This window comes from Macrobrachium nipponense, chromosome 42 (assembly GCF_015104395.2).
Source record: "Macrobrachium nipponense isolate FS-2020 chromosome 42, ASM1510439v2, whole genome shotgun sequence".
Lineage (NCBI taxonomy): Eukaryota > Metazoa > Arthropoda > Malacostraca > Decapoda > Palaemonidae > Macrobrachium > Macrobrachium nipponense.
Window position 1 is genome coordinate 43845564 of NC_061103.1, and position 23550 is coordinate 43869113.

General features: G+C 42.1%; 1 protein-coding gene across 11 annotated transcripts in view; it reads left to right on the forward strand.

The window, feature by feature from the left end:
- The window catches only part of LOC135213169 (rho GTPase-activating protein 100F-like), a 341178-nt gene extending 318890 nt beyond the window's left edge, over positions 1-22288 (forward strand). For 7 of the 11 annotated variants that reach the window (XM_064247116.1, XM_064247117.1, XM_064247118.1 and 4 more), the window contains 4 exons: positions 57-743; positions 1200-1369; positions 13174-13369; positions 17709-22288. In XM_064247116.1, the coding sequence (XP_064103186.1) occupies positions 57-743; positions 1200-1369; positions 13174-13369; positions 17709-18256 (1601 nt within the window). In that variant the 3' untranslated portion in view covers positions 18257-22288. Of the gene's footprint in view, positions 1-56; positions 744-1199; positions 1370-13173; positions 13370-15088; positions 15118-17704 lie in introns of all 11 variants that reach the window. The other 4 variants (XM_064247115.1, XM_064247125.1, XM_064247124.1 and 1 more) reach the window with 3 other exon arrangements.
- Positions 22289-23550: the final 1262 nt, after the last annotated feature.

Below are 23550 nucleotides of genomic sequence, written 5' to 3' on the forward strand. Positions count from 1 at the left end.
GTTTGTTTCAGAACTTCATCTGTAGGACGTATCTAACAGGCGTTTACCTCTTCCAGAATTCTTGAAGTACAAAGTTGGCGTAGGCAACATGGGCGGCGTGACGGAGGGCGTGTCTGGCATGCTGTGGGTCCACCTGCTAGCTGGGCGTGGTCTGAAGGCCGCTGGGCGGTCGGAGTTCCGAGATCTGTACTGTGTGTTAGAGTGTGACCGCGTGCACAAGGCGAGGACCGTCGTCAGAACAGGAGACTTGAACTTCGACTGGGACGAGACCTTCGACCTCGACCTGATCAATAACAAGGAACTAGACTTTTTGATATACTCGTGGGACCCGCAGTTCAGGCATAAGTTATGTTACAAGGGCTCCGTACACCTGGTGAGTCTGCTGAAGGAGTCGCCCTTACACCAGCTGGCGCTCAAGATCGAGCCCAGAGGGACGCTGTACCTCAAGCTGCGCTACACGCCCCCGCGCCAGGCCTTCATCCGCACGCCCGGCGTGAGAAAAAGCTCCCTCTTCGGCATCGACCTGGACACCGTGTCGAACAGGGAGAGCGGGGGAGGCACTGTGCCCCTCATCATCGCCAGGTGCGTGGCCGAGGTCGAGCGGAGAGGCCTCGACATTATAGGGCTCTACAGACTCTGCGGGTCGGCCACTAAGAAGCGGCTCCTGAGGGACGCCTTCGAGAGGAATCCGCGCCTGGTGGATCTCTCCTCCGACAACGTGCCTGACATCAACGTTATCACAGGTTTGTTCGGGAATAGGAGAGTTCCCCCTCCCGATTTGCATGGCTGGTTGGGATAGAAAACGCGAGCTACGTTTGGGAGATTTGGAAAGTTTCTTGGCAGTTGCTTATAAGGAAGGTTGTTTTACAAAGATTACCGGGGAGTGTTATCTCTCATTATCAGTGGTTTTTACTCATATTTATATATAAATATATATAGACAATATTTATACACTATACAATGATAAAATCTTTGTGCTACTTAAAAAAACTAAACAATTATTTGGAATAGAATAATTTTCAGATTTAGAATTTTAGCTCCGGTATTATTGCCTAATCGTGTAAAAAAGAACAAGTATCCTCTAATGAAGACCTATTGAACTTTGACCTCATCGAGGTCCCAGCGCTTGGCCTAAATTTAATAGTACTCCAGTAGCCTAGTAGAGACACCCCGACTAATCTGCCCTGGCCCCTCTGCAGGTATCCTGAAGGACTACTTGAGAGAGCTCCCGGAACCGCTGTTCACCAAGTGTCTGTATCAGATGCTGGTAGACGCCCTCACGGTCATGCTCCCTGACGATCCTGAGGGCAACGCCAAACTCATGTTCTCGATCCTGGACTGTTTGCCCAAGGTCAACAGGGTAAGTAAGGTGAAGATTGAACGTTATTTCTAAGCATCCTCCACCTTTTTTTTTTATTTGACTCACGCCCGTCCGTCAGATCCTAGCTCGAGTGTTTTTTTTTATATTATATATATATACATATATATATATATATATATATATATATATATATATATATATATATATATATATACGTATATTGTTTTATTTAGTGGCGACAGGCTGGTCTGAACGTTTATCTGTTTATTTAAAAAAAAAAAATTTTTTAGTGTAGCATTCAACGGTGTTTTATACTTTGCTTGTGTCTAATTGTAAACCTTCAGGTCAGCCTGGAGTATGGATAGTTTTAATTTTTTTATTTATTTTGTCTCATCCTATAGTTTGATGTAGATTCAGGCTACGTTACTCTCTCTCTCTCTCTCTCTCTCTCTCTCTCTCTCTCTCTCTCTCTCTCTCTCTCTCTCTCTCTCTCTCTCTCTCTCTTTCTGTTGAACTTTCTTCTTTTACCGTTAATTTTGACGTAGTTATAGTGTCGGCTGGTTCAACTTCCCTCCGTGACTGTTATTGAACCTCACTGACAAATTACCTAGAAATATCCATAGAATCTGTGTAAGTAGTAAATATATCTCAGTGCTTTGTATGTCTGGTGCACTTAGACAGCATCCCACCGAAACTATGAAAGGCTAAATTGAAATTGATTGATGAACTGTTTAAAATGATAATTTGAGTCGAATTTCCTCCTTGTAAAAGTTTTAACTAATCTCAGTCACCAGGTCATCAATTCTCAGTTTTCGTTCATCACCACGCAAATCATAAAAATCATCATGATTAATTCTCGGTTTTTTAATTCTCGGTTTTCGTCCATCACAGAAATCAAAGTTATTGTCCTTCTCCATTGGAAATTCAGCAACTTTTTTTTATCTTATCTATTGAAATGGGACTTCCTGAAGCGATAATATGCAAAGTCACCAAAACTCTTATAGTACAAATGTTGATTGTTAATCGGAATGTCTTGCTAGATACTTAACTGATGTGAAAGTGTGATATCTTTTTCATTTAGAAGTCACTCACAACATTTAGTTCATCGCACTGGTATTGATCTCCTAACTGCAAGACGTGTCATTATTTTCTTTATGTATTATGTCATTATTTTCGTATTTTATTGTATTATTATGTCATTATTTTATTTTAGTTTCTTGCACAGACAAGCATGTGCACACAGGCCCCTGTGTAATACCCGTCAGGTCACTCCATCCCATATCTCTTTTGTGCAGATTAGTTATAATTTTGTCTTGACCAGGTCTCTCTCTCTCTCTCTCTCTCTACTCTCTTACGTGTTCCCTAAGTCCCGTGAATTGTCATCAGTCAAGATAGAGCCATATAACATCCTTCTTCAGTCAGATAATTGTTCATACGTGTCATTATTTTCTTGCATCTCATTTTCTTCAGACTATCGATTCATTTTTCTTTGCATGTTCAATGGCGTCATTTCTAATATAAGCTAAAAAAAGAATAAAAAACTCTAAAAACATTATAGCTAATATAAAACTCTACTGGTAAACAGGGCAAGTTGGTATATCACATTCATGAGAAATATTATGTTGATGAAAGTACTGCTACAAAAGATAACCTCCAATTTCAAATACTATAGCTTTCTGTAAATAGGATGACATGAATCAGTTCAGAGAATGAGACAATACAGTGATTTCTTATTTCTAAGTACGTTGTTATTGGCCCTGAATCACACGGTAAGTATAGATTTACTGTGCGTGCATGACCTATAGGCGAGAGAGCATCAGCAGCTGCTGATGGAAATGAAAGAGACGGTTGTTTATGCTAGTTTTTTTATTTTTATTTTACGTCAGCTTCTGTTTTCTATAATGCTTCTCGTATGAAAAAAGCTGTTCCTGCTATCTTGTTCAGTGACTTGAGTTCTCACGGCTGAGATAACTCAGATTTTTAGGGATTGCTTATAGTAGATAACCTTAATCTTTCAGTGAGACAGTTGAAGGACCTACCCCAAGGAATAATAAATGATAAAAAAAAAAAAAAAAATCGGAAAGAATTTACTGCTATCTGAATCATAGTCCAGCGAGCATGTAGTTTTGAAATCTTTGATCAATATTTGACGCGTGTTGTCTTTTAGCTCGTATTTCAGAAAGTAGGGTTGTCAAGCGTGGGATATTCGTCTGTGGGGAAAAGTGAGAGACAACTCACAAGAATGAATTGAGAGACAAATATTTCCTTTCATAGAACCTGAGAACAGAACAGACAGTCCTCCATTTGCAAATTATAGTTTTTTTTATTGTAACATCACATTCAACCATCAACAGGACTTTTGGTATATTTTGATTTTTTTGTTCAGAAGGACTGAACTTCTAATATTTTACTGAGAAACTTTTATCTTTGCTATTAAAGTTTTATTCTCATTTTAACAAGTTTTTTTTTTAATTAGGTCGTCATCTGCTTCAAGGAGGGATTTTTCCAATCCTTATTTTCTTTTTTTTCATAACAATTATAATCACTGCCATTCTTCCTCCCCACACTTGAACCTTGGTTGGTTATAAGTTATCCGTTGTGATTTCATAGAATAATCAGCCGCTGAATTTATTTTAATGTATGAAGTATTTTACATAGAACGCCATTTTGCGTAATAAAATTTCATTCCAGCTGAAACTGAAAAAAAACTACTTTTATACGTAAGTTTCCTATAGATATTTAATTTTTTTTTGGACTAAGATAGATCAGATGATTCAGGACAGAAGAAAATAATGAAAGCACCCTTTTGTTATTTTTCTATAGAAAAATTTAGTCATAATTTTTTTGTGGACCAAGATAGATCAGATCATTCAGGACAATGGAAAATCCTGAAAACACCTTTTTTTTTTTCTAAAGGAAAATTTAGCCATCATCATTCCCCTTGAAAATCACGCGATACATAAAACTTCATGAAAGAATAATAAAACTAAATGAATTTATCAATACAGTTGATAAGAAGTCAGTAGTTTGGGTAGACAATAGCCCCCGCCTATATTTGGATATTCATCTATATTTGGATATTCACCTATTTGGATATTTAACGGGCGAGAAGGCAGGCGACTTAAGGAATCCATTGCATTGTTGCCCTCAAAGGAGATAAGTGTTTTGTGTTCATTAGCCTCTTGCTTCCTGGTTTGTTCAGTGTAGAAGGCACTCTTTTTATTTCAGTCTATTATTTCGTTCTTTAGAAAGCTATTCGTTTTTTAATCTGAGAAAGGAATAAAGTAATAAGCCTGGCATTGTTTTCCTAATGCATGCTGCTTGGTACATACTACCTCCCTTGGGAGTAAATATCAGTTCTGCATGAATTACAGTTTGAACTTTCTTGAGTTTTTTTTTCATTTTTTGCGTAACGCTAACCTAGAGGCTGAAAATTCAGTATTTTATTTTGTTATAATCAAAGTATACAGGGTGAACCTAAAGTCCCAGTCACATGACAAGTATTTATTTGCTCAGAATGGTACTGGGACATTATGGACACCCTGTATATATCAGTATTACGCCTTGGACTTGGTATAACCTCTCTCGTATTTTCGTTCCTTTTTCTGTTCGTGTATCTATCTATCTATCTCTCCCTTTATTAATTTGACTCTCCTACCCTTGAATCTGCGCAGAAAGAGCGAAAAGCATTATCCCCTCGTTCATAGGGAACATGTGTTATTGTTTTGCAAGGCCTTCTTCCACTTCCTGTGACATTGTAGTGTCTTGAAAAAAAAATGCTGGTAAGACTTGTCAGCTGCGACCCTGATACCCCAGGCATTAGCAAGTGCATGCAGGTAGCAGAGGTTTCTTGCTTGCAAAAGACATAGAAACTGAAATGGCCAGTAGCTATAACACACAAGACAGCAGTAATACTAGTTGTGTAGTCGTCATATATATTTTTTATTTACTGGATAACAAATAGTGACTATCTTTTGATACAGGTAGAATTTTTTCCATGAGATCTTGCTGTAAAGAGTTTACGGAAATTCAGTGCGAGTATTTTCAATTTTGAAGGCACCGGTACGTTAAAATATTTTTTTGTACATGAACTTTCCTGTCAGATATATACTTAGCTATACGTCTCTGACGTCACGACAGAATTCAAAACTCGCGGCACACGCGACAGGTAGGTCAGGTGATCTACCTTACCCGCCGCTGGGTGGCGGATGTAAGAACCAATCTCCCTTTCCAGCCAGAATTTTTCTGTCGCCGGTGACGACTACACCTGTGGTTGTTACCTCCTGACAGCTTTATTCATTTCTCGTTGCCGTGGATTTATTTGGACTGACTTTCGGTGAAGTACCTGATCTTGTTGGCTTGGCATACGCATTTGTGGATTGTTTTTGGATATTGATTTGGATTTTTCTTTGATTTCGAGATGTCTGAGTTAGAGGTTAAGAAATCTTCTATGTTTAGAGTGTGCGCTATGGATGAATGCAAGGTGAGACTACCGAAAGCTACGGTAGATCCTCACACAGTTTGCTTTAAATGTAGAGGTAAAGAATGTTCTTTTGATAACCCGTGTAATGGAGTGTGAGAAGTGGATGAGGGTGAATGGAAGGCTCTTTCTTCCTACTTGAGGAAGTTAGAGAAAGACAGGGTGAGAAAGGCTTCTTCTAGGAGTTCTAGTAAGTCTCGTATTAGCGAGTTAGAAGAAAATCCTGTTGTAGCATTAGAACCTTCTCCAGTTTCAGCTCCTGCGCCCTGCATCCAACCTAAGGATACACGACTACGGAAGTGGCAACCATGAGAGCCACGATCCTTAGCATGGAAAAGAAGATCCGTTCGTTGCAAGGTAAGAGTAGTGAAGGTGAATTGTGCAGTGACCCAGTGCAGTGGAGGGTGCGTCTGATCGGCTCCTTAATGCTTCCAGGCCTAGACCTCTTCCAGACTCCCAGTCCCAGTGGAGGAGGAAAGTCAAAAGCCGCAGGAAGGTTAGGGAGAACTCCCACGATCAGGCGTCCCCTCGGTAGATCCTGATGCTCGTACCCAGGCTGCCCCTTGTTCGCGCGAAGAAGGAGGTATTGCGCCAATGCTTCTCTTCGTCTTCCTCACCTTCACTAGAAGAGGATGGAGCGCCTCGGATCTTCACGACCGCTGAAGAGAGCCTGGAAGGCGCCTGGGCTCCTTTCCTTCCAGCCCGGAAGTTTTTCCAGAAGAGCCGGAAGTAGAGATCAAGAAACCCAGGAGGGAGCAGGAGTTCTCGCCTCATAGTAGGCTCGAGCCTCTTCTCCGGTGGAGGATTTTACAAGATCTCCAGCTCGAATTCTTGCTGGACTGCAAGCGCAGATTTCGGCACTGGCGGGCTCCTTGGCAGGAGGAACGCGTCGGAAAGACGTCTCTCTCCCTGTCAAGAAGTCTAGGATTCCTTCACCTGTCTTACCGTCTCAGTCAGAGTCGGTTCTCTCTCCTTTATCAGCGGATGGAAGGAGGCGCTTCTTTCCCTCAGCAGGCGCTTGTCGTCTTCCAGGCATCAATCGCCCAAGAAGCTTTCTCCTGGTGACTATCTCTCCAGTAGGAAGGGATCTAGCGACTAGTAGGCGTTCGTCTAAAGACAGGCGTACAGCCTCGTCCTCGGCGCTCTTTTACGAAGATCCTTCATTCCCCGATAAGAGAAGCCTACTCTTTGATGGATTCGTCTAGAGACAGGATCTACGCCTTATGTTAGGCGCCTTGAGCCTACGTAGGCGCTACTCCCCAGTAGACGCTCTCCCGCTCCCAAGCGTGGTGCGGAGGATAGGCGCTTTTCTCCTGATAGGCGCTTTTCTCCTGATAAGCGCGGCTCTACTTTTAGCCACTCGATTCAGGACAGGCGCGTAGAGCCTGAAAGATATGTCTCTTCTGGGAGACTACCTTTTGAAGAGACACCACAAGTCGGTGTGCGAAGTTGTGGAGCATGGTTAGACGCCGGTCTCCTAGTAAGCGACCTTCTCCAGACCTTACGCTCTCCTGTAAGTAGGCGCCAAGAGCCTAGTAGGCGTTCGCCTCATGGTAGGCGCAAGCTCGCCTGGCAGCCGCTCTCCTTTGAACAGGCGTTCATGGATCCTGAGAAGCGCCTTGAGCATAGTAGGCTCTCCTCTCCTAGCAGGCGCTCCCCTTGGAAGCCCGGAATTCTAGGAGTAGGATTAAGGAGCAAAGAGCAAGCACTCATCAGAGTAGGAAGGACTCATTCGAGAGGAGCTCTCCAGAAAACTTTGGCTTCCCCTGATAGGCGCCAGTCTACTACTAGACTCTTCTGGACAGGCGCATTTCTTTAGAGAAGGCTAACTGCACTCGTAAAGAAGCGGAGGTTCTTCAGTGGATGAAGTTGAACCTTCAGAAGAGGATTTGGTGAAGGACTCGTCAGTTTCGTCCTACAAGATCCTTACAGATCTACTTCTTCAAGAGTTTGGAGACTCCCATTACTCCCGTCGCTCCTCCGTCTCCTCTCTCTTTATTCTCGACTTTCGAAGAAGACGAAAGTTTCCTCTTGTGTGAGGATGAAGCCAACCATCTCAATGAGAAGGCTTTGAGAGGTGTTGGTGATTGGCTGCTTTCTAAGGAAGAGAAAGGGAAAACTGTGTTTTCTTTCCCTCCTTCCAAAGCTACGGGCAGACTCGGATTTTGGTACGAGTCTGGAGAACCCTTAGGTCTGGGTCTTCCTTCATCGGCGGATGCGGACTCTCTTCTCTGGTGGATGCAGCACGACGCTCGGCTCTTTTGTCGGCTAAAACGACCTGGCTATGAACGAGCTTGACCACCTGCTGAATGGGAATTTTTAGAAGTCTTGGAAGTCTTCAACTTCCTTGACTGGGTCTTTGGGGGTCTTGGCTAAGAAAGACTCAGAACCCGGATGTTCTATTTTCGCCAGAAGATCTAAACAGTGTTCTAACGTGCATTGACAAAGCAGTTAGAGATGGATCGAGCGAAATAGCCTCCCTCTTTGGAGCAGGGATCCTTAAGAAGAGATCAGTCTTCTGCTCTTTTCTGACGAAGTCTGTTTCGCATGCCCAAAGAGCCTCTCTCCTGTATTCGCAGCTCTCGCCTCTGCTTTTTCCAAAGAAGATAATCCAGGACATCTCAGGATCTATCTCTGCGAAGGCGACTCAGGACATGCTCGCACAGTCGGCACGGAAGCCTAAGACCTCCTTCCAGACGAAGACTAAGAAGGAGACTCCAGCTAGACAGGAGCCCTTTCGAGGGGGCCCCCCTTCTAGAGCCTCTACCTCGAGAGGTAATAGAACTTTCAAGAGAGGTAGATCCTTCTCACGCTCTGTCAGAGCTAAGAAGTAGGGAAGTAGTCCTCCAAACACCAGTAGGTGCCAGACTTCTAAGATTCTCGGAAGCCTGGACAAAGAGAAGAGCGGACAACTGGTCCCTACTCTATAATAAGGAAAGGATATCTGATTCCTTTTACGGAAAGACCACCGTTGACAACGACTCCGAGGGAGTTGGTGGCCAGGTACAGGGATCCCATCATGAGCCTTGCTTTAACACAAGCAGTGGAACAAATGTTCGAGGAAAGAGGCTATAGAGCTAGTGAGCGACCCTTGCTCAGCGGGCTTTTACAACCGCCTTTTTCTAGTTCCAAAAGCCTCAGGAGGATGGAGACCGGTTCTGGATGTAAGCGCCCTGAATTTCTTTGTAGAAAAGAGGAAGTTCGCCATGGAGACGACATCCTCAGTGTTGGCGGCCCTTCGGCCAGGGGACTGGATGGTGTCCCTAGATCTTCAGGACGCTTACTTCCATGTGCCTATCCATCCTTCGTCAAGGAAATACCTCAGGTTCATGATGGGAGGAAGGATATTCCAGTTCAGGGCCTTGTGCTTCGGCCTTTCAACAGCCCTCAGGTCTTTACAGGCCTAATGAAAATGTAGCAAGATGGCTACATTTGGAGGGAGTCAGAGTGTCCCTTTACTTGGACGACTGGCTGATCAGAGCCAAGTCTCAGGAAAGATGTTTGGAGGACCTACAAAAGACCCTTTTTCATTGGCGCAAGTTCTCTGGGAAGCTTTTGGTGGAACTTTCAAAAAGTCTCTAGTTTGATCCCCAGTCAAGATCGTATCTATCTGGGGCGGGATTCGGATGGCTTCTCTGGATTTTCAGGGCTTTTTCCGTCTCCAGAACACGGGATTAGCCCGAGGGTCAGAGAAAGTCAAAGCCTTACCTTAGAGAAATGAAGTATTGCAACAGCGAGGGGAGTGGATGAGTTTGTTTGGGGATACACTCTCCCTGCGTTGGAGCAATTCCTTTCTCTAAAAGGAAGGTTGCACCTCAGAACCTCTCCAGTTCTTTCTCCATCGAAAACTGGAGGTGTCGTTCAAAACCAAAAACCTAAGAGTTCTCCTTCGAGATTTCAAATGGAAATCAAAGAAGGAACCTCACTTGGTGGGAGGCCAACCCTCTCAAGTTTGCAGAAAGGGAGGCGTCCCCCTTCACATTCCGAACCCCAACCAAAGTTGTTGTATTACCGACGCCATGCGGAAACAGGCGTTGGGGAGCGACGGCTCGGGCTCAATAGAGAAGCTGTCAGGCACCTGGCAACAAGGAACAGGTGACCACTGGCACATCAACAAGAAGGAGCTTGATTGGCGGTTTGGCTTAGCTTTTGAAAAGCTTTTCGAGGCCCCACGTCCTAACGCTTCAAACAGTTCAGATCAACTCGGACAACACCACACGGCCCCTGGCTTTACAATTCAATGGAAAGGCAAGGGGGGATCTCACTCCTTTCTCCCTTGTACGCAGACAGCAAAAAAAGAACTTCTGCTTTGGGTGCAGAAAAAAGGAAGATTTGTCTCCTTACCAGGGGTTCGTACAGGAGAAAAGAACGTTCAGATGCAGGACCTTCCTAAGCAGGAAAGCTTCAAGTCCTTGCCTGGCAGGAGTGGGACTCTGGCACGAAGATGTTTGCCAGGACCTGTTTGGAAAGCTTTGGGGCAAAACCTCATAATAGACCTCTTCGCCACAGCCAACAAGAAATATGAGGATAGCCAGATACTGCTCTCCGATATCGGACCCGAGGGTCAGTGTCGAATAGACGCGTTCCTACTAGATTGGAAGGGTCTAGAGACGTATGCTTTTCCTCCATTGTCAAGATTACTGGGAGAGAGACTAAAGAAATTTGCAGGAATCGGAGGCAGCAAAAGGATGACGCTCGGTAAGCCCCGTTCTGGGCCCGCACAAGTATGGGTTCACCAGAGGTACTTGGAATGGTTTAGTAGAATCTTCCGAGAACATTACCACACGAGGATGATCTGCTCAGTACAACCCCACCTTCGGAGGAGTATCAACAAAAACCCCCCTCCGCCGCTCTAGATCTGACTGGCTTCAGACTGTCAAAAAGTTTGGTGTCAGAACGAGAGGCCTTTTATTCGGCAAGGAGTTTGCCAAACGGCTATCGAGCAGCAGCAAGAAGGCCTTCCTACCCTTAGAGTCTAACCAACTCCGAAGTTGGGACGTCTTTCGGCGATGGTTGTAAAGGAACCATACACTTTTTCCTCTTACCAGTACCTCTTGTGACAACAAATAAGCAGGACTTTCTTACTTTTATTTCCTTAGGGAAGAAAGTTGGATTTGGCGGTAATCAACCAATTAAAGGCTAATCGTTTAGCATGCTATCTTGCAGTGTTTAGGCCACAGAAACTTTAAAACCATTTCAGAAGATAAGGACCTTCATGATCTAATAAAGATCGTTTGAAAACCATCCAAGAACGGTTTTCTCCAGGGGTTCCGGAGTTGGAATCTGGATGTAGTGCTACCGTTACCTGAGGTTCCAATAAGTTTCGAAACCGGCCTCAGTCTGCATCGTTTAGAGACCCTCACGAAGAAGGAACAATTTTCCTCATGGCATTGGGCTTCCGCAAAAAGGGTTAGTGAACTCCATGCACTAGAAGGAAATGTGGGAATTCAGAGGGAGATGCCAGCTATCTGCTTTCATTTTCCGCTTCCCCTTCGTTCTTTAGGCCAAGAACGAAGAAAGCCCCTCAAATCCCTTGGCCTAGGCGAGGCCTTTTTGAAGTACAAAGGATTGTCTGCATTAGTGTAGGCGAAGGAAGCAAGAGAGGTCTCTTTGGCCCAGTAAATGAAAGTTTGAAATTCTATCTACAGAGAAAGAAAAAACTTAAGGGCAATGATTGTCTTAACCTTTGGCGTGCTCTGTAAGAGATCCAAGGAGGACACTTTCGAAGAATGCGCTTTCTTTTCTTTATCAGAAGCCTGGTTGAAAAGAAGCGCATGCGAATATGTGGAGGAAAGTCAATACAAAGTTCTTAAGGTCAAAGCTCATTGAGGTAAGAGCTATTGCCACGTCATTGACTTTTTTAACAAAAAAGCATATCCCTGGAAGTAAATATTATTGAAGCTAACATTCTGGCGTTGCAACTCAAGTCTTTGGCAAACCACTATCTGAGAGACGTCAAAATTACGTTATGAAAAGTGCTTTTCGGTTAGGCCCGTACGTTATCGGCGGATTTCGGTGCTTGGGGCAGGGAGCTGAGACATATTTTCCCTTAGTTAGTATATTTTTTTATTTTTTCCCCTTTGTTAGGCTTGTAAGTTTTTGGTTGTTTGGAAAGAACAAAAAAAAATGCAATCGGGTAGGCATGTTTTTTCATTTTCGTAGTGCTAACAATTGATTAGATTGGTTTAGGTGAAATCGGTGTATGTTTGAGCTCCTTGGCAATTGATAGTGGTTAGGTTTCTGTCATATAAGTGGGCGAATCCCCGTTTGACAGATTCCTGCTCGGATTCTATTCAAGATAAGGCGGACAACCAAATCCGCCTTTGATAGACCCAAAAGAGTCTGTCAGCTGTAGGTCACGCCCTCGCTGAAGCCTCTTAAGGCCAACGCAGACTCCATAGACCAGTAACTAACGAAGTCTTCTGCCTAAACAGGCGTAAGAACCAAGGTTTGTTTTTACATCCCCTACAACTAGTGTTGTTTTCCCCTTTTTTCCAAATATTTATATTGCCTGTCTCCTTTCCCTCCCCAACCAGGGTGTCAATTCAAAGCTAAGTATATAATCTGACAGGAAAGTTTCATGGTACAAAAAATGTTATTGTTTTAGTAATACAATAAGGTTTTTGTACATAACTTACCTGGCAGATATATTTACGATTGATGGCCCGCCCAGCCTCCCCTGCCCAGGAGACCGGTGGAAGGAAAAATTTCTGGCTTGGAAAGGGAGATTGGTTTCTTACAATCCGCCACCCCAGCGGCGGGATAAGGTTAGATCACCTGACCTACCCTGTCGCGTGTGCCGCGAGTTTTTGGAATTCTGTCGTTGACGTCAGAGGACGTATTAAGCTAAGTATAGTAATCTGCCAGGTAAGGTATGTAACAAAAACCTTATTGTTATTACTAACAATAAACATTTTCTTTGTTTTTTGGGGATTTGTTTTCCTGATTTTTAAACAGCTCCAAAAATTCCTTTTCATGTTATTTTTTTAGTTAAGTTTCGTTACTAACTCTACTCCCAGGTATTGATGTCAGTGAAGTGACCCTGTATATAATTGTCTCTAACCTTACAGTATAATTCTGAAACAATGGAATTCAATTTCACTCGTGATCAAATTCTTCAGCAGACCAATTCTTCATTTCACTCTCCTCAAAACTTTAGTGTTAAGTCGTATCTTGTAAAACATTCACCAGTAAATCAGTTTCTAATGAAAGTGATCAATTTTCACCTAGACTTAAAACGCTGTATATAAGTCTCCCCTGATCGTTCGATAACCCAGAATTTTTTTTTTTTTTTTTTTTTTTTTCCAATTTCTTGCTATGTCGACACCTGCACTATGGCACTGGCACTAACACCTGCCAAATTACTCCGCAGATGACCCTCTTCTTGCTAATGGACCACCTGCGCCTGGTAGCCAGCCAGTCGGAGCGCAACAAGATGACGACGCAGAACCTTGCCATATGCTTCGGTCCCGTCTTGATGCTACAGAGCGAGGGAGAGGAACCCATGGACTTCCATCAGCCGATCAGTATCCTCAAGTTCCTGCTTGATCTTTGGCCGTCAAAGTCAGGTAATGTGTCAGGGTTTTGTCTTTGACGTTCGCCAGGGTCTGGGTTGCTCAGTCAGTCAGTCAGTTAGGCAGGCAGTAGTCACTTTTGACTGAGAGAAACTAAGAGATATGTGTCCACATTTCTGTTGATTTTCTGCTCTTTCATTTCATTTCAGTCATTCAGTGGTCACTTTTGACTGAGAGAAACTAGATGTGTCCACATTTTCTGTTGAGTTTCTGTGCACTTTTGATTTAGTGTTCCTTCGTCAGGTGGGAAGACTGAAAGGACATGTTTTCCTGAATGTTAGTGTATATGTGAGTGTGTGTGTGTCTGTGTCTCTTCCACATAAATGTAAACTTGATTTTAATTTCAGTTAGCTTCCAAAACTCTGCAATGAATGTTTTGGTTCTTGAATTCATGCTTTTGCTCTTTAAAAATCTTGTCTGTTTATAAACCAGTTTTGTCAGTTATTTGTTTGTTGTTGCATGGAAAACAGTGTTATTTTCTCAACATCTTTTTGCTTAGGCCAACGGGCAGTTAACTCATCCCAACACTCACTCTGCCGTGTTTGTTTGTCTTAAATTTCGTGGTCATACTTCCACAAATGCATCGTTTGTTGACATTTCTTGGCTCACGTTTTGACAGACAGCGAAAAAAGGTAGTTTTTTAACGCTTCACATAGGAATGATTTGAATTTAAGGTGATATAAGTATATTGGCAAATACTGAGAACGATTAAGGACACCAATACTAACAGATTAAAAAATTGTAGGTTGCCTTCAGGTAACAGATGGTACATTTGCATTTAACGAGAATTGCCTAAGAGAAATGCTATGCCTAAAAGCATAGCTATTAGCGTCCTTAATCGTTCTCAGTATTTGCCAATATACTTACATCACCTTGAATTCAAATCATTCCTATGTGAAGCGTTTTAGAACTGTGCAGCGTAATGCTGTTATAAAGCTGATTTTTATTCAAAGTCTTCCATATCTTCAGGTATGAATGACGTTGATGCCACATACTACTATAGTAAATTTTCCAGCACTCATTAGCATATTATCATCATATATCTGGATGTTAGAAACATCATGGGTTCTTCTTCATCTTCTTGAACCAAAAAATAAATACATGAATAAATAAAATTGCTCAAAATGTCTGTTTCATTGTTAAGAGAGCTAATGTTTAAAAGAGATCTGATGTTTAGATGTCTTTCACAAATTAGTATGTTTTGATGTTATTCTGTCATTTCTGGTGTCGACTCCTAGACTAATATTCAAAGGAGAAGCCGTGATATGTCAAAGTCTTCATTCCAGTACTTTAAATAATATTTCTGTCATTTTCTTTCACATTTTTGTGGAAGTGGATGATGTCACGTGTGTTTTGATTAAATCACTCATAAATCACAATTTAGGTGAAAACAAAAAGGCAATGATAATTAACTGCCCGTAGGCCTCACACTTTGCATGTCCATTGCTGGTGCTTCATTTGAAAACTCAATTGAATAATTCTGTGTCATAGAGAAGATTTGTAATAGACTATAACACTTGATGAATAAATCTTCCAGGTTATTTTGTTGATACGTATCAATATTGACTTGCTACTTTATGATTTATGAATATGTCTTGACTGTCTGTTACTTTTGTTACGTGATATTTGTTTCCTTTCCCAGTAATTTCCTTTTGTGCCAACGACGCTCAATCGAGTTGCTTTCATTTGTTTTCTTTATTTCTTCCTTCACAGATATTCGAGGTTCATGATGATTCGAGACAGTTAGTATGTAAAGAGATGATAACACATAGAGGTCATGTAAAATAAAAATTTAAAAAATTAATCGTAAAAAGTCAGATTACCTTCAAAAGTATGAACTCGAAATCTCAAGAAGTAGTTATTTCCAAGTTTTGGTGAACGCTTCCAGGGTTTTCAACGGAGCGGTTTTAATGTCCGTTGGGGATTTTGACATATAAAGCTGTTTTACAGCAGCGGAATTTGAGTTCGTTTTTTATAAGATTTCTTTATTCCTTGGCAATAACATTTTTTTTCCAAACTCAAGGATCTGGATTCTGTAAAAATCGTGGAAGATGCGTCACCAAGACTTGTCATGCTTTCGCGAGCGACTGAGTTCTCCTTTTGAGCTAGAAGGGGGGTTATGTGTAGGTGTCCAGTATACAGCAGACTTGCTTCTTTAGTGAGAAAGTACACTACTATACTGCAATAGACTGTAGATTCTGTATAATATTCTTCAAGGAGGGCGTTTTTGTTAAAAGACGTGGGCACTGTTCAAATGTCTTTTGATGTTTTAGGCCAAGTGTCTTGTGACCACTCGCGGGAAATGAATTAGGATGAGGCGTTCATAAAACCTGCCAGGTGCTTTACGTAGACAGTTAATGCATAACATTCATAAGAATGACGATAAATTACAGTTTAGAACTTTGTAAATGTATAGATGTCAGTGGTCAAAGTAATATGCCTACGAATAAATCATTTGGTACTTGAAATAATTTGTCAGTAGTCCATACTATCTTGAATAAACCGTTTGGTACTAAAAATCATTTGTCAGTTGACCATCTTTTATCATTATTCTCGGTCGTGATTCAAAGATTAAAGGGTTTACAATGATTTCACTGGATTGTTCTGTCATTTTTGTTTTATGTCTCAGAATGGGAAAAAGAACCAAGATAGAAAAATGATAAATTCGTCAAAAGACCTAAATAACTTTATAGAGCGACACGGGCAGTAACAAAAGCATTGATCAGCTCGTGGAAATGGGGTGATATGTCGTCGTTAGCTCTTAAAAGTCACTGACTTTATTTTCTTTGGACCTGTGACCTTTGAGAAATGGGAATAAGTCGGTAATCCTGAGGTATACTAATGTCCTGTGGGACTCATACCTCCCAGGACTGTTTAAATTAAGAAAGAACTGAATTGTATGGTAAGAAATATATTATTATTTCCTCTCGAAATAGATGTCAAAACTTGTCTTTTATATACTAAATATATGTTATATATATGAATTTTTATCACATCACCGTGATTTATATACTACATGCATTAAGCTACAAATGTCCTTTAATATCCAATTCGCTCTACCCCAGAATTAATATATTTATTCGTTAACTGTTAAGCGAAGGGAATTTTTTAGTTGATAATCATTTCGTCCTCTCGTGGATTCGAACCAGCGGACAGAGGACAAATCAGGACTTGTTGGCAGAGTCGGTAACTTCACCGAACTCCTGATTTCCCCTCTGTGCGCAGGTTCGAATCCACGAGAAGACGAAATTATCATCAACTAAAATATTTGCCTACGGTTAACATATATGAAAAAATATATTAATTCCCAGGAAGAGCAAATTAGATATTAAAGGACATTTGTAGCTTAATCAAGTATTTTTCACATGAATGGTAGTAATGAGATGATGTAAATTTTCAAAAATTCCAAAATAGACACTTAAAAAACTTATGGTGACTGATAGTCTAATTTCCTCTTTTGCATATAACTTGAATGCCATGAAAGTACCCTAATTTTGAAAAGAGGAAGGGGGGTGGGGGGGATGGGCTGGGGGGAGTTTGCTGGGAGCTGAAGACAACACAGGGAACATGTTTTGGAATGTCTGTCAAATAGACCGTTTGATTATCAGTGGATTCCTTCAAGTTTTTTTCTAGTTACTTGTATCATTTCATATCTCCTTATTATTTTGTATTTTTTTTTAGTTCTGCACTTTGGACTTTGTAATATATAGACTGCAATTCATGTAGATGCTGAGATATCTTGAATGGAACAGCACATGCGTATTTTCAGTGTGACCCTTTTTTCCCCTTGTAGGATTGCAAAGTAGAACGGAGATCTTAGCGGAGGTTAGGATCTTGTCAAAGCATTGCTTTACTTGCTAGAAAATCTTAGATTTCGTCTTAAAAATGATACTCTCGGTAATTAGGGTGGAGATATACATATATTGCTTGTATCATTCTTCTACTTAGATTTCACTAGCCCTGATACTTCTTATGCTTTGTAAGTGAGACATGCCTTTTATTGTTGGTATCGTGCTAGATTGTAAGATTGAATAGCATATAATGTTATAAGGGTTCATATTAATCTGACTTATAATTATAATAGTTAAGATATAGTCTTAGTCTTGCAATGTGAAGATAAGTTATTTTATATTTATCATTTTCCCCTCTGAAGTTAAAATATATTGATATAGAGACCTTTTTTTAAGTTAAGACATTTTAAGTTTAAGTATCCCAGAGACGAGCTCTAACCCCCTCTCGTCCGATTAGCGTTACTTAGTCTTATTGGCCTCCGAAATTTTCCGTTCGACTATTTTTTGCAAAATAGTTCTGTTACACTGTTTGTTCCAGACAGCTCGGGAAGCGGAAGCAGCGAGTGCTCGGAGTGCGCGGCCATCACACCTGGACTCGGGGAGACGGAAAGACCACCGGGCCTCCTCCTCCGGCAGCCGCATGACCACGCCCCGGACCACGCCCCGGACCACGCCCACCAGCCAGTCCCCCGGGTCCGAGAGCGACTCCTCCCCGAATCCTCCTGTTAACCTGCGGTCGAAGCTCGTCCTGAGCGCCATCGGCCCGGTCACCGCCACCTCCGCGACGGGGGGCGTAGGGGTAGGGGTAGGGGTAGGAGGGGGGGCGGGCACGGCCAGCGAGCCCTCGGCTCCCGGCTCCACTTCCACCACATCAACGCCCACCTCTTCCATCACATCCCCGCCATCCACCACCACCGCCGCCCCCCCGACCAGTTCCTTGCCCGTCGGAGGAGGAGGAGGAGGAGGGGGAGGGGCGGAGGCGGTGGCGTCGCCATCATCAGCTCTCACTGCCACCACCCGCAGCAGCCTCGACCCTGAATCAGAGACCGAAGAGGACAAGGATGACGAGGCTGGCACGGCGTCCAGTTGAGGTTCTCGAGCTCCTAGCCAAACATTAGAAGAAGAAGAAGAAGAAGAAGGAGAAGCGGCATCATCAGCATCCTTCTGTCGAGACGATTGATTCATTAACATTAACAATAATAATTAATAATAATAATAATATTAATCATGAATAAGATAATAAAAATAAAATGATATATCAATATATACTGTATTAGGCTCTGGATGTCGTGACTTGCCAAGATCCGAACTCACCAGAGTTATGGTCCTGATATCTGTAGTAGTGAGGGTGTTTGACGTGACCTACTGGTTCTGTTCTATCACTGCCCAAATGTGCGTGAAGGCAAGTTTTGACGGAAAGTTTAACAAATTAAAAAGAAATATAGGTCCTGCTAAATTGACGAAAACCAAAAAAAGGAAAAAAGATCCACAAAAACACCGAAGAAGCATATAGCCCTGAGGACATCAGCTGAAGAAGCCCTCACGATCTCTACCCTTCTTTTGGCCAGGATGTCAACAGCTCATCTGCGCCTCCCTCACGTGGGAATTTGCGGCTCTCTCAATGGTATCCCTAGTTACAAGAAGCGACGACCACAGATTTCTCGCTGCAATACAGTGTCACAGCTGAGAGAGAGAAAGGGCGAGGGAAGGGTTCCGTTCCCTCCTCTCCTCCTCCTCCTCCTCCTCCTCCACATCTAGCTAGGGGCACCATTGACCTCGGGAATGTGCTGACACGGCATATACCCGGCGTCCTCGCAAACTCTTGCCACACTCGGTCACCGGCCAAATCAGAGCGAGCGCTCAGCGGGACTTATGCAACTTGTGTTACTAATCACTGCCACCAACTTTTAATTAATGTTTCTCTCTCTATGGAGTAATGTTGACTTTGATCCATAGATAACTGCCAAGAGCTTGTAGTCAGTGGGTGTACTTAGAAAGTATTCATTAATCAGATTGATGGCTCTCCTGTGTGTGTTTCCACTCATTGAGGGGGGGAGGGATTGTTTTGTAGTCTTATCAGTAGGTCTCTCTCTCTCTCTCTCTCTCTCTTTCTCTCTCTCTCTCTCTCACTTTCTCTCCGCCAGGAGGAGAAGGGTGAGGAGGAGGAGGAGGAGGAGGAGGAGAAGGAGGAGGAGGATGATCCCAGTATCAAGTGAAATATCTACTACGAGCCACGCCCCTTTGTCGTTTCCGAAATAAAGGATTAGCAATTAGTTCACTAACACTAGCTGAAAATAACTAACTCTATCTGTCTGATTAAGAATAGGTTCTCAGTACATGCCCGTAGTCAGTGGTGTTAAGATTTTGGTATGGCATTACAAACTCCTTGCCATGTTACTAATGGCTTCCATTTCTTCATGCCTGACTTTATTCTGTATAGACTGTGAGGCTAAAGCCAGATGATGTGTGGGGTTCCTTTTCGAGAAATTGTGCTGTCCCAAGAATCTTGTGTGATGTCCAGTGGGCAATGTCTCTCTCTCTCTCGTGGTAGTTGGTGTCATGACTCGTTCACTCATTGTTACAGGATAGAGGAATATTTGTTCACTCGTTGTGTCAAAGTACGAAATCTGCTTAGCTCATCTTTGGGGTCAACAGTGAAGAATCTAATCTCTCATTCAGGGTAAATCCAACAACAACAACAACAACAAAAATGCGCGTCAGAAAAATCCCTTACGGATGAGAATGTCAGTGTGAGCCATCTCGAACGATGTGGCACCAGGTTGCCCAGAAGCATTTGTGTGGTATTTGGGTTATTCGTGGCGCAGTGTCCTCTGTGCTTTGTCCGCGGTAGCAGATCTCTCGTTAGCTTGTGAGTGATAGTTTCTCCTCATTTTTTACGAAGTAGAATAAATGGAAAAAGAAAAGTAATCCAAGTCTTCACTCTCGTCAATGCCACCTTTGCTTGGAACAGCTGGGTGCTTTTATTTTCCACTCATTTTTATATATATACATATATATGTCAAGAAATATGTTCTTCGCTCCAGGTTGATATACAGAGCCGATTCAGAAAACTCGTCTGATACTGTCTTGCGTAAATTTACCAAAATTAAGATTAGTAGGACATACAGTGTCCACAAAGTCCCAGTACCATTACAAATATTTATTGCTTGTAATGGTACTGGGACTTTATGGACACCCTGTACAAGGAGAAAGAAACCAACCCTTAGCTTCACATCAGGATATGGTCTTTTCATATCATGCATAACTCTTCTGGTTTGACATGGTTCATTTGTATACTGAAACAGTATTTGTTTTGTAATTTCCTTCGTGCAATCACTGGACGAGTAAAAGAGTCACTTTTTGAAATCATGAAGACTCTCATGTCGACCTTGCAGGCTGCTTTATGGAGCCTCTTAAGAGAATCAGAAAAGTTTTCTGAATACGCATTTGTCTAACCTTACTCATCTCCGACTGCCTTTTTAGACATCGTCTTTTTTAATTTCTAGGTTTATTGTTGAGAGTTTTCTGAAAGGTGCACACGTGGAAGTGAGAGGTGTTTTGTATTTGTTTTTGATGAACCATAATATGTCAGGCGAGACAGTTCTGTAGGTGTATAAACATTTGTAAATAAACTCCCCCTTTAGGTACATCAATGCAGCGGACGTGTTGTTCATAAAATGAAGGTCATTAGGTATCACAGAGAGAATTCCCTTCATGATCAGCTGTTATACTGTGAGACTGGACTTCCCTTGGCAACCAGAGATCGTAGCTGGTGCATTTTCCATCTTCTCCAAACAATCACACAACAGTACTATACACATTTGCGACTGACATACTCAGAGACAAATCATTTGTTTACAAGTCATGAACAGCACAATTTCTGTTATGTTGACCAGACTGTGTTTTTTCAATATATCTGCTCTGGTTTTCATGAGCTTGATTCTTCGTGTGTCAAGTGAGTTGAAGCCTCATGTCGTTTGGCTGGTTTAGAGTTGGCCATGATCTTTCCAAGTGGCGACTCTCAATTTGTACATTATATAGTCCTCAAACAATTATAAAATACATTTAAAACTGGCTATACATGTCCTAAAATTAAAAGGCAAGGTCAGCCCTCGTCCAGAGTAAGACTTGAATGAAAACTGCAAGGTCTACTCATCACGAAATTGCTGATAATATAAAGATTTGAAGCGTTAAATACCGAGCAGTATCTTGTATTCTGTTGAATTCACATAGCTGTATTCGTGGTAACCCACACCAGATGTATATTTGAATCCATTTAGCTATATTTGAGCTCCAAATCATCCGGTATCTTTGGCGCATTTTTGGAAAATTCCTCTCAACCAAGGACGCTCTGTTCCTGCGAATGTTACCAGGATATTGATTGACATTAGCTTCTTGTGGCTCAACTCAACAGCATTCCCGTTTTCAACTGTCATTGATACTGTACCGAACTCCCATTTTCTTTCTTTTCTGAATTGGTTCATTACTATTTTCATGAATTGATTGGGTACACAGACATTCAACAGTAGCTGAATCTTACCTTTTCGTTCCTTACTCTGTGTTTGCACCCACTGCCTGCAGGTTGGTTGTATGACCAAGCAGCTGTTCATCGTTTGCCCAAAGAAGCAAAGGGTCAGGTGTATACAGCTGTGTTCCTCAGTTTCCCCATTGTGCTTTCCATGCCTAGTGATGAAAAAGGAAATAATAAGCATTCATAGCAAGATGTGAACCTTTAGACGAGGAGAGGCAATTTGTCATGTTCAAACTTAACCAGTATTCCACTTTACCTTATAAAAAGACTCTCGAGTGACTAAAGTATACTTGTGCGTTTTATCCAGTGCTTTTGTTTTGAAAGAAAATGAATAAAAAAAAAATGATGATCTTGATCATTCTTGTTAGCTCAGAAATTTCCAAATGCATGCTGATATATCTAAAGGTCTTCAGGAACTCGGAGAGAGGTTTGTCGTCCCTGTGAGGATTCGGAGTTGGCAAGGGGGTCTAGCTCACACTTGACTGCCGCAGGATTGGTTATGGAGGACTTTTTTAAGTGTTCATATAATGTCAAAACAAGGAGGACATACTAATAGTTATTTTATTGTTTAATAAATGATCTATGTGACCACTTAACCTCTTTTCTTTAATTCTGATAATGCCCACAGAAACTGTAAAAGCGCCCACATCACCACATCATGTTCACACAGATACAGGTTGACAGTTTGCATCTATAGTTCTGTATACAGGAGAAAACAAAAGGGAGAAGACGAAGTCTTTCGGCGTTGATCCACAACACTTGACCACAGAATGAGAATGCCACTAGAACTACGTATATCAAACAAAACAATGCGCACAGGTTCCTTGTTTTAAAATGTAGAATACGAGTTCATTGTCTGTGCGTGTCCCCCTGTTCAAAGGAAGCTTATTCTGAAACCGCCCCCCACTCCCCCTCATACCCTGAGAATGTTCGTGTTAGTTCAGAAGAATTTGGAAGCTGAGTCAGTGCTTTTAAGCATTCTGACTACAGAAGATTAACTGTCTGAACAAAATTGATAGGTGCACTACCAGGTGAATTTGATCTGGATGAACAAGCTAAAGCGTTTAAGAGACTGAACTGTAGAATTTGGTTCCATATTACGAAGAATTTCACGCAAAACAACTGAGTCAGCTTCTGACTGTTCAGTGAGCTAGGCAGAACATTCTGTGATAGAAGCATCGCACACCTGACACTGGTCAATTTCTTACCCCCTCTCTGTTTTGTGGGGATCATTCAAGATCCCCCCCCCCTCAATCCCCCCCCCCCCCCCCCCCAACCCCCTTGGTTCCATCACTTTCCACTTTACTTCGCTGCTCTGCTCTTTTTGTTTGTTTACTTTGGACCTTCATCTGGTTCGTCTCTCCTGCTTCCAAACAAAGTGGAACACTTTTGCATTTTGACTCTTTCAACTCTTGAGCTATACCCTGTGACTCTACACAGCTCTACACAGCCTCTGTGTCTCTCTTTCATAAGGCAACATTTTCCATTTTCTTCCAACTCTTGTACCCCTTCCAGATAATATTCCATTTTGAACTGAGTGAATTTTTTACATATTTTTAAAATGTGCCTCCAATCATGATTCATCAGTGTCTGATAGTCAATAAAACTGTAACCACAGCAACGCTTGTCCTTTCCTTTCTAATGTCAGGATTGTTCTGGCCTGATCTCAGCCTTGAAGCTCACCACAAAATATAGACTTTCAGTGATTTCTTCTCTTTGAATGACGTAGATGAGCTGTAAACTAAGTGAGGACTGTTTTTCTGCATTTCAGGTTCAAATTGATAGCAATGTGTAGTACCCGAATTGTGGCAAAATGTCACAGAAAATGCATTTTACACAGGAACTCTGGGCAA